The sequence below is a fragment of the Diachasmimorpha longicaudata genome, chromosome 12, assembly GCF_034640455.1.
Source record: "Diachasmimorpha longicaudata isolate KC_UGA_2023 chromosome 12, iyDiaLong2, whole genome shotgun sequence".
NCBI classification, from domain to species: Eukaryota; Metazoa; Arthropoda; class Insecta; order Hymenoptera; family Braconidae; genus Diachasmimorpha; species Diachasmimorpha longicaudata.
This window is the reverse complement of record NC_087236.1, coordinates 4,019,677-4,031,862: the sequence shown is the minus strand read 5'-3', so window position 1 is coordinate 4,031,862 and position 12,186 is coordinate 4,019,677. Positions and strand designations below refer to the sequence as shown.

Sequence of the window (12,186 nt, the reverse complement as noted above, 5' to 3'; positions counted from 1 at the left end):
GTGATCCCGGACGAATATTCTCTCCTTCCACCGGATGATGAGAATGAGGTGGCCCGAGGTTCAGCTACAAGATAAAAGTAGTGTACATAGGTATAGTTTTCAATGATGAGAGAAGAAAAATTGTAGAGACACTCGGCAGTAGAAAACTGTTGGTGCATGATGGTTTCTTCTCTGAGATATCCCTAAGGGGCCACACCATTCTGGCGTCTTCCTCTTTATTTCCTTGCTCCTCACAAAATGAAAGAGTTACAAAGCCCTCTCCGCCCTCCTCACCCACCCCCCCACCCCTCATGCTCGAAAGAACTGTTAAGTACTACCTTCTGGCCGAGCGGGAGATGTAAAGAGAAACAACGAAAAAGGAAAATAACTGAAAGAAACCTAAAATGAAGAGAACGATAAAGTCTGAGAGTGAAGTGGTGAAAAAGGATGATGAGAGAATGGAAGTGGAGGGTAAACAGGGAGCCATGGGTATGGTGAGAAATCTCGAGAACGGGAATTGCACTCTGGACATTTTTTTATTTTTGAAAAATAAAAAACTGTATTGGTATGGGCAGGAAGGTGAGCCAGTGGAGATTTTCTGATGGTTCGTATGATGCCAAAGACATCATGAAATACTTGAACTTTGCTCGGTGACAAAGGCATGCTTAAGCACCACGTCGGGTTTCAAGGGCAGTCTCAGACGCCACTTCGCACAGTTGTGAATAACACCCCCCGCCACCCTTCGCACATATTTTAAGGGGTAGTCCGTCATTTGGTTCTGGGGAAAGACATCCCGAGGAATTTTACCCACCGTAATTTTATGGTGTGGGGTAATTCATTTCGGTGTTTTTAATCCTCGGGAAAATTCGTCTCCGCAAGATCAGCTTTTAGATATTTTCATCTGATTTAGGGTTTTCTGGGCGGTGTCTGGTGGATATTATTGTTATTGATTGTGTAGTTGCAGATGAGTTTTCGGTTTGGACGAATTATTTGAGCTTTTCCGGTCATAACCTTCCAATTTTCCAGTCATACTTTTTGAGAAAAATGGAAGTTTTTCTCAAAAAGGAATGGAGGTGTTCCCGCGCGGCCACCCATCCTTCTAGTGACCACACTCAGCGATGCTTAGCTTTTCATAACTGAGTCGGTCCATCGTTACCGTGCGCTGATCCGATAGGGTATATTTGTTGGATTGTCGTGGATCTGGTATGTGATACTAGATGTTGACTGCATCACAGTCAACAGAATATTCTCTTTTTTGAAAATGACAGTTGTCAACACTCGTTATTAATTAATTTTCTTTGTAATTAATACCGTAGCAACGTCGCAAAATTAGATGACTCGAGTCTTTCGCCAATATCTCCAAATCCAAGAGAGATATCGAAATTATTATAAGAACCTTTATTGTAGTACTGAATCTCCTCCCCAAAAAAGGTTCTAACAAAAATCTTGCTATCTTCCGTAGATCTCGAGATATTCATCAAAAATTGGACCACCATCAAAGGTGACTCATGTCATTTCACCCCTACGCTACCGACTAAATTTTTGACTATTTTTTGTTTAATCTTCTAATCTTTTTAGGATGACTTTGGATGCGATTAATTACTCTGGTGATGACTTTCCTCCGGCTGCAATAATCCCCCATAACCTTAACCAGGACTTGTTTAAATAAGATTAAATGACTGGACTAAAACCGTTTTTGACTGAAATAAAATACGTTTTCAGGTGTCTCATTCACCATTCCCCAAACCATTTGTCAATAACATTATGTGTCTGCATGTTGCATTGTAATTGGACGAACAATTTACCAAGAAATTGCTCTCTCGCCCTCATGGGAAAAACAGGAAGAAAGGGGGAAGACTTGATTGATGCACTGTACCTTAGCGAACCTCATGGCTGTCAGCCAGCAGGTGCGTGACTTTTCACTGTTAAATGTTATGACCTTGAGGCCTGGCACCCCGGCCTCTGTGTCTTCGGCTTCAGCGTTGCTGGAGGGCCTCAGACAGGCGCCCCACTCGAAGGGCGCGTGAAAGTACTTCTTTGCGTTCGGAATCTTGTACACGTGGTAATCGGACAGATGAGCAAATGGCACCGGCTGATCGCTATCCTGAAACAAATAATGTAAATAATTAATATTGTTACTTGTACTCATTAATTTGTGGTTAAAAACAATTCAGTATGTGATAAACCGGAAATAAATTGATGGAAAAAATTGCCAACACGAGAGTAAACAATTGCTAACGGTGATTACATATCCGGAATGTAAATACCGAGTGGTAAAAGTTGTCTCTGAAATGTTTGCTGATGTTCGAAGACATTTCCGGGTTTGGGTTTGCAACGGAAAATTCATAAATAGCGCGAATATCCAATCCCGTTAACATTTAATTGACTTAACCATCAAATAATGTGTAAAAAGTCTCTCTCACTTCGTATGTACCTCATGAATAATATAATATCCATTCGTGGAAGAATAATTTCGTAGTTATTCGTACGTGAACCTGCGTGTTATCATGTCCCATGATTAGGGTTGTTTAACAATAGTACAGGCTCACATATCAATACAACAAATTGGCTGGTTTGTGAAATGGCCAACGGCCAGCCAACGTTCGGCCAATGCTCCGCCAACACTCGGCCATTACACAGGGTATCCCTTAATTTCTTGTGAAGTATTCACTGGATGAATACTTATCGGGAAAACGTTTCAATTGAATCGCTAAAGCGGGTGTATTTGCGGGCTCCCTCGAGTCGTTAAAGACCATGGGAATGGAATGAGAAATATATATTTCTGGAAACGAGAGGATAAAAAAAATGAGAATTGTGTGTAAGAGCTGAGGCATAAGACGTTGAGCTTGGTAGTGCACAATAATGAGTTATCAGGAACGGCTAAAGGATTTTGCAATTATTGCTTCGGGTTGATCGAAAGGTGAATTAAAAACTGGGGAAAAGGAGAAAAGATCTTCGGAAGATCTCCTCGGTGATCGAAAAAAATTCTTTTGAAGATTTTCGGAGGGTTACATTATTTCTGTAGATTTCTCGTAGGGCGAAGATCTGAAGATTTGTCAGAAATCTTCACGAGAAGCATCGGAAGATCTTCCTGCAGATCCAGAAGATCATTGGGAAGATCTGTCAGAAATCTTCAGAAGAGCCATCGAAGGCTCTTCAGAAGATCTACCTCGAGATCCCAAACATTCCTCAGAGGATCTTCAGATGATTCTTTTGAAGAATTCCGGAAGATCTTCGACCACAACAATTTTTCTAACTATTAACGATCATCATATTCTTCATATTCACCTCTACCATTCGTTAATACTTAACAAATTTCGTTTGAAATAAATAAATCCTTTATCGCGGATCCTAAATGATTGTTCATTGATTCCTGAGACAATGAATGATCCCACAATGAAGAAGATGATTAATTAGATGATGAATTGGATTCCATGAGCTGAAGCAAGTTATTGCCATAATTGACAAGGTAAATGTTATCCCCGACCCGGTGAATTTAGCGTCAACAATCCAAGTATTCGTGCGACGTTGCATTGTTAGTCAAGACGCGCGCTGTGTACTTGGCCAATATTAGAAGCTCGCAAGGCGCCTAGCTTGGAGATATTTCACCTTGGGAAATCCTGTTGGCATAGAGGCGATTGTAACTGGCGCTATTCGTTATACAGAAGATACGGAGAATATAATGCAGCACCGTCAAATATTTGAGGACCAGTTCAGTGTTGTAGAGCTGCACATACCCACTTCCTTCACACCCCACAAATGTATCTGACGTGTATTCTCCCACTCATCTTGCTCTTCCAGTGATTATCCAACGAGAGAAAGGTGAAACGTATAATGGACAAATTTGTCCTGAGAAAACAGGGCGTCTAAGTTTGCAATTAACAAGGGTAATAAAAATTAAGATTGTGGACTTTTTATCGTGTCAGACGGCGTAGAAAAACTTGTCCGTGGAATCATTGAAAAATCTTCGGAAGATCTGGTGAGCACATTTTTTTGAAGATCTTTGGAAGATCGGATGACCCCGAAAGTTTTTGTGGAAGATCGGGCGAGCCCAAAAATGAAGATCTTTGTAAGATCTGGTGAGACCAAAGGATTTTTTGAAGATCTGATGAGCCCATACGATTTTTTGGAAGATCTTCTGAAGATCTGATGATGTCCAGGGATTCTTCGGAAGATCTAGTGAGCACAAAAAATTCTTCGGAAGATCTGGTGACTCAAAAAGATTCTTGGGAAGATCTGCTAATCATAATCAGATTATTCGGCAGGTCTTTGGAGGCTCTGGTGACGCCAAAGGATTGTCTGGCAGATCTGGCGACCCCAGAAGATTTTTTGCAAGATCTGGTGGTCCCAAAACATTCTTCGGAAGATCTTCTAAACATCTTCTTGATTTAAAAATATATTCGGAAGACTTCACAACATCTTTTTAATTTAAAAATATGTTCGGAAGACTTCACAACATCTTTCAACAAAGTTTTTCACACGTAACCAAATTGATTGAAACATGACATCTGAAGGTGTCTTGTTGATGTAGTCGATAGCAAAACTAAAATTAGACGCCATTAATTCATCATTGACAAAAGGGGAAATCTGCTATAAATCAGAGTCACTCATATCTATTTAGGTCCTCCAACTTTCACAAACTATTTCCATCAAAAAAAAAAAATTCGTGGGACAAGTTTTTCAGATCTTCCCTCATAAAAGTTTCCTCAATTCTTCTGGTGATCCAATTACAAAAAGAATTCCTACGCACTAGTGAATGCAAAGTTACCCCAGGTCAGAATTTCACGAAAAAACCTGGCGATCTGACCCATCACTGGATTTGATCGCAATGACCGATCAGTCGCTTTCTAGAAACAGCCCATTCATGTCCCCTGCAATAAAATTTTTTCTCTCTGTCATCTATACCCAACGACGATGACGCGTCGATGGAGAAAGGTAGAAGCCGGTTGAGAAGGATTATTGTTTAAAAAAAAAAATGCCGAAGAAATCGCAAGAAAAAAAAAATACTTAAAAAGCCATCTGCAAGAAACCGGCTGGCAAGCCAGTCTCGGAAAGGGACCGGCTCAACCGGTTCGCAAATACAATTCCAGAAGTCAAGATTAGCCATTCGTGATTAAACGATGATTCCTGTTGCGAATTTTGAGTGGCTCATTCCGATAAAACAACATCACTGATGAATCGTTGCACTCAATCCCAACCGAGCATCACCTCCAGTAGCAAGAGAAATCATCAAAACGTATGAATCATAACCGTCTTCAGGATCATCCAGTTGTTCAACAGCTCATCCAGTTGATGAAGTCAATCTCCACCGCAATCAACCACGAAAAACCGTTAATTTAAATATCAATATCGATTCTGCTCGTGGCCGATGAATATTCATACCTCATCAGCCCATCAGAATCTCTCTAACTGATTGATGAGAACCGGATGACTGATTGAATGATTTTCGCAATAGCGAGGATTCAATAAACCGATCAACCAATCGATTCAATCAATCTCCCCATCCGACGTATCGTCGATCTTAGCGCATCGAGTAAAATTCTGCTGTCGTCACTCTCCAACAACATTTGATGCTCGAGTTCAGCTGATAACAGTCCCGAGGATCATCAGAATGTCCCAAAAATCGCCGAAGGCCCATCACCGGATCCGCGATGAGAAGAAAAATAAACCAACATCCATTAGATGATTTTCGAGTGAGGGTCGAACGTCTTAAAATATCGAAAAATTTACGATTGTTGGCATCCACTTGGACACTGATTATTCGCGTGGGCCCTCGTTGAGGATGAGGGTCGTTGTCTTGAGAAGTCACTAGTCTGCGATGATGACAAGGTGGTGATTATATGATCGCCATTTCTGTGATATGAATCTTCAGTGGAGCATAGGTCAGGTTTCCTTTTTGTGGATTCCTCACCACCAAGCCAAGATGGATTTAGGCACTCGGCCAAGACGAATTGGGAGCGGTTGCTTATTTTTCTTAACTGACTCGAGATTGACGTTGAATCCTGACCATACGGTAAACCCGGCATACGTTTGAAATTAAAGATGACATGTTGAGGATTTTAATGGAGAGAATTGGAGTAGATCCATCAAGAATAGTCAGCTTTGAAGAGTTGCATCCAAGGTTTTGGGATTCATCAAATACACGCGAGTTGCATAACGTAAATTTGGGATGAAAATATACTTTGGAAGTGGGAGATGGTGATGATGATGGAGTAGTGGTGTCCAGATTACTGCGAAATTAACGTAGAAGACGAGAGTTTAAAGGGATCCTCTCTCAACTGGATTTTGGGTCATTCATCGTGCTGTCAGATATCAGGGAAATTGTCGGGTTGGAATCATTGGTAAGGTGATGGCGAATTCTGATTAGGCGATTGATATGGCGCACGTTTGATATTGCAGATGACATACAGGAAATTTTGAAAGAGAATCAGAGGAGATCAATCAGGAATAATCAGATTTTAAAAGGTTAGTCTTTGGGCTTCATCAGACAGTTCATGTTGCATTACGTAAATTTGTGCTGAAAAGTCTCTTCGAGAGTACCAGGTGATGAAATTGATAATGATGAGGATGTTGGTAGTGTCCAAATGACTCCAAAATGACCAAATAAAATGAAACTCGAAAGGAAACAACTTTCAGCTGAATTTTGGACCATTCATCATACTATCATGAATTAGAAAAATGATCTTGTTGGAATCAGAAGTCAGTCTTTCGGCTTCATCAGACAATTCATGTTGCATTACGTAAATTTGGGCTGAAAAGTCTCTTCGAGAGTACCAGGTGATGAAATTGATAATGATGAGGATGTTGGTAGTGTCCAAATGACTCCAAAATGACCAAATAAAATAAAACTCGAAAGGAACCAGCTTTCAGCTAAATTTTGGACCATTCATCATACTATCATGAATCAGAAAAATTATTTTGTTGAAATCAGACGTCAGCCTTTAGGCTTCATCAGACAATTCATGTTGCATTACGTAAATTTGGGCTGAAAAGTCTCTTCGAGAGTACCAGGTGATGAAATTGATAATGATGAGGATGTTGGTAGTGTCCAAATGACTCCAAAATGACCCAATAAAATGAAACTCGAAAGGAATCAACTTTCAGCTGAATTTTGGACTATTCATCATGCTGTCATGAATTAGAAAAATCATCTTGTTGAAATCAGACGTCAGTCTTTGGGCTTCATCACACAGTTCATGTTGTATTACGTAAATTTGGGACGAAAAGTCTCTTCAGAAGTACCAGGTGATGAAATTGATAATGATGAGGATGTTGGTAGTGTCCAAATGACTCCAAAATGATCCAATAAAATGAAACTCGAATAGAATCAACTTTCAGCTGAATTTTGGGCCTTTCATCGTGCGATCATGGATCAGGAAAATGACTTCGAATGTCTCTGCAGACAGTTGGATTAACCTCGCAAGCAGTACAACATTACCCGAGATAATCCCACCGGTGAAACTATGATTATAGATCCGAGGCTGAATGTAGGCCATCACTGTACTGTATTGCCAGTATTAAGAACCCGTGTGCGACTGGCATTATCATTACGGTAATAACGCAAGAGTGTAACGGTGAACGCACTGACGGAAGTTGACGATGACAATGATATGAGATACATAGCAATAGTCGACCCCACATGTGAGTTTAATCGGAGTATTACGAATGTCATTTCAGTTATTCATAACTATCGGCTGGAGTTTGATGATGAAAAATACTGGAAGTGGGACAATTTAAGTGAAATTACGAAAAATTGTTAGAAATATTTTGGACATCAACTTGAGCTGTTGTAAATGTTACAGGAAATAACGGAAACATTCGGGTTGTTTATGATGTTTAGGACCCAACCGGGATTAGCCTAGAGAGGATAGGACCTTGTTTTTGGGCCGGACTTCTCACCTGGGACTCACCAAGGGCGACGGACATCAGGGACATTACGATCTCTTGAGTAAACCGTATCAGATTAACACAATTAAACTAGAATTAAAACAAATTAAAACAATTTAATTAAATTTCTATAGAGTTCTTGACTAGAAAATAAATATTAGAAACTGAATTAAGATCAAGACGTGATATTGAATAAGGAATAATTATTTATAATATAAATAATCTGACCTGCTCATGTGAAGCAGAATCTCAAGACTTTGATCACATCTTGTGCCCAAATTTCCAAATCCAAAGAAACAAATTGTTAACTAGATTAAGAAGGTCTTCTTAGACAACTGACAATTTTGTAAATGAAACAGACTTTAAGAATATATAAATAATTTGTTAATATTTAAAGGAATGTAAATTGAAAATTTAGTATTAGATTGAGTAAATAAATCTTATTTACAGATTTCAATCTTTTAAATAATAAACAAAAGACCGGATGAAGATTGAGACGAAAAATTTAGTGGGAAATATTTATTTCCAATAAAATTATCTTGAAAATTGTTTATTCTTAATTTCTGGGACGACGAATCCTCTCGACAACAATTCCCTAGAGGAACTGCCATGAGCGCCAAAAGGGACAACACCCGGGACCAAGTGACATCACCATAATAAATCTTATTCATTCGATTCTGTTTAGGATAAAAGAGAAAACAAATACTATAGCTCGAACTTCTCAGAATTCCCATAAATAAAAATGTTCATCATTGTTGAGGATAAACAAATGGTGAAAAATATCAGATTCAATTGTTGCCTCGTATTATTTCAATCAGAAAGTCAATAGAAAATTATCAAAAGAGAAAAGGATTTTCCCAAGTTTTTAGTCATCGACAGAAATTTAGTTGTCATCAATTCAAGTTTTGGAGAATTTGAAAAAATTCGGGGGTGAAATCCTTTCCTTTTTCGAGACTCCGAAAGTGGAATAAATTAATCGAATGGAATGATCGATTGGCACTTGAAGGCGTTGATCTTTATCGATATCGTAAATGAACGATTTGAAGAAAACCCACTCGCACAAGTCGGAAAAGTAATCCTGCTATTAATGGAACTCTTTATTGGATTTTCCTAATCGAATTTGGATTCAACGCGATTCTCAGAAGTCATTCATAGGTTCGAGCAATCGATTATCACAATTCAAGCGAAGGCACTGAGAGAAAAATATAATTTCGTCAATCACATTTGTTTTGAGCCAACAAATGCCCTAAATTCCCTTCGAAAATCGCCTCTAGATCCTCGTCAGAAGAATATTTAATTAACAAAATTATATTTTTCTCTCAGTGCGCGAGCTTCGAAACAATATTAATTTTCCGAATTGAAACGATTTAACGTAAATCGAGAATTTTCATCTCAATTGGGCCGAATGTAATTTCAACGTCCTTATACTCATTTTGCAATTTCATAGAAATGGTTATTGCAGGTACAAGAAAATGGGAAAATGGAAATGAAAGGGAAGGGGTTGAAAAATATTGCGAATCGGGTGGTGGTGCTAGTGGATTTGGGGTGGAGAATACACGTTAACGAGTTTATTGTTTCTCGCTTCAGCATTTATGGAAACAAAAGTGCGCCAGTTGGTTCGAAGAGAAGTTAAACGTAGGTGGTAAGTGTTTCAGGATTGTAGACGATAAAACGAGAATGTACTTTTGGCCCTTTTCATTACTTTCCTCCATTATTTTGTGCACTGGACTGGAATGATATCGTTTGCTTTGATTTTATCTATAAGTCGATGAAGCGATGGTGCGTTTCATAAAATATCGTATCCCAGATTTTTGGAAATTTCCTGGTTGAATTATGCTAATTACCTAATTACGAGATCTGCTCATGCGGAAAAGTGTAAATTAGAGAAATTGGAAGGGCGATCACTACATGGATCAAGGGACACCAGATGTGCTCTGAATACGGTCACTTAGAACAGTCTGTCCTGGCTGAACGTCGGCTGAGTGTCGGTTGAACGTCGGCTGAATGTCGGCCGAGTATCAAGAGCATTGCGGAAGCGAATATGGAGAGGGTTTGGAGATCCAAAAAAACCTTCACAACCTTAACAGAAACAGAGGATATCAAACGAACCTCATTTGGAAAATTGTTTTTCTAGTTTTTGTCGTTGACCAACTGATTAATTAAAAACATGTGATTGGCTGAACTTCCCCGGCCCTTCCTCGGGTGCCATAAGGGAAGGTTTCTAAGGACTGCCCCCAGATACTGGAGCTCAGAATCAGAGCTTATGGGCCCAATGGTGAATCAAAACGTAGCGTCAGACGAAGGTCAAAAATCATATCCTAATTACTTGATTGTTTAGGTTCAGATGTCACTTAATTGTGCTCATTAATTAGGGAGAATTGATGATCTCATTGATCTCATAACTCATTGATCTTCAGCACTGATGATCGGAAAAGTGCGTCAGTTGGTTCAAAAAGATGACGAACGTCGGCTGAAAGTATTCGAGAATTTATACGATAAAACGAGAATGTCCTTTCGTTACTTTTCATTACTTTTTCCCTATTATTTTGTTCACTGGACTGGAATGATATCGTTTGCTTTGATTTTATCGATAAGTCGATGAAGCGATGGTGAAGTTATACTTGTGAAGAGACTTTGAATCCTCTGTTTCCTGAAAAAACCGAGACCCCAGAATTCCCAATAATTCCCCACGCGGAGTCAGTGCACCGGAACATTGGAACCGCTGGTCAGTTCAATAGTATTCGGCTATCGATTTTATGGCCTGACCCAGAAGTTGATTTCACCAGAGACAAGCACGCGGTCTCTGGCTGTTAGACGATGCACAGTGACCGACGGGTTTCGGCCTTGATTTCGTTGGGTGAACAATTTACGAGAAGATAACGAGTCATGTGATGGATCACTGGACAAATGACGTGGGGCATTCGGAAGGTCGTATACAAAAAAGGAAAATTGATGGTTATCAATGAAGATTACGGGGACAATTTCGATGGTTTTGTGGTGGCTCCTGTATTCGATGATTGATAATGTGACACGTTGATGATAGTAATTAAAGCATATCGTCTGACTAATTACTATACCCGTAGTTAATTATCAGCTGTCACAGATCTTCTAGATTTCTCCAGAAGAATTGTTGAAAGATCTTCAGAAGATCTTCGTGGTGATTAAAAAATATTTTGTTCTGAAGATACTATAATTTGACTTTGAATTATCGATTAAATAACGTGACTCATCGTTGAAGGATCTTCATAAGATCTTCATGATAATTCAAAAATATTTTGTTCTGAAGGTACTATAATTTGACTTTGGATTATCGATTAAATAACGTGACGCATCGTTGAAGGATCTTCAGATCTTCATGACCCAAAATGATGTTTGTCTGAAGATGTTCTGAATATGACTTTCGAAAATATTTTTGGAAAACTCTCTTCCGGAAATATCTCCTAATAAAATTTGTCTCCTGAAGATCTTTCGAAGGATCTTTCTGGGTCACAAGATCTTCCGAAAAACTTTTGATGATTCTTCTGAAGATTTTTGAAAGATTTTCGAGAGACGGAAATTTTTTTACACGAGATTATCGTCGATTATGAGTAATTATCACTCTATGGATTTGGATTTTTGTAAATTATCGTGGATCAATCGACGGGACAATCGAAAAGAATGAACTGCATTATATTTTCATGTGAATTGATTGATGGGGATGAAAAAACGAAATGATTAATGATTCGATATAAACGAAAAAATTCAAAACGTAAATTTGAAGGTTTACGATTCCATTCAAAAGAAAGAGAACTAAAAGATTAATCAATCGATCATAAACTGATTGGCAGTTGATCGCCGCCGACAACTGCCAATCGTACAATTCTTCCGTCAATTATTTATTTATTTATTTAAAATTCAGGTGAGACCTTCATGATTCGAATAAGTTTGCCATTAGCTCCATCAATTTCAACTCGTCCTTCGATTTTTCCGCTTGGCAATGGCGCAATCTACTTAAATTTCAAATGCCACTAGAAAAAAAAAACAATGTGAACGCTCCAACAGAATATTTCCGCGTCATGACAGAGTTGACAGTGTGTCAAGCTTGAAGAAATTGAATATTCTAAATGACGAGAATTTTTATAACATTCGCTGGGTGATTGTAACCTTGATGATTGTTCAGAATCTTCATTTCATCGGAAATAATAGTCCCTTCTGCTTTCCGGGTTTAAATTAGGAGACACCCGAAGGTTACACAGATCTTCACTCCCACTTTCTTAATGGCTAGAACTGTCCCCATGTAATTGCCGTTCCGTTATCTGCAGAATGGATTTTACAGCGCCT

At 38.9% G+C, this 12,186-nt stretch overlaps 1 protein-coding gene across 1 annotated transcript in view; it reads right to left on the bottom strand.

The window, feature by feature from the left end:
* The window catches only part of LOC135168092 (growth factor receptor-bound protein 14-like), a 299,386-nt gene that overhangs the window by 59,267 nt on the left and 227,933 nt on the right, over positions 1–12,186 (bottom strand). The window contains exon 9 of the mRNA XM_064131986.1: positions 1,856–2,083. Coding sequence (XP_063988056.1) covers positions 1,856–2,083 — 228 coding nt within the window. The remainder of the gene's footprint in view (positions 1–1,855; positions 2,084–12,186) is intronic.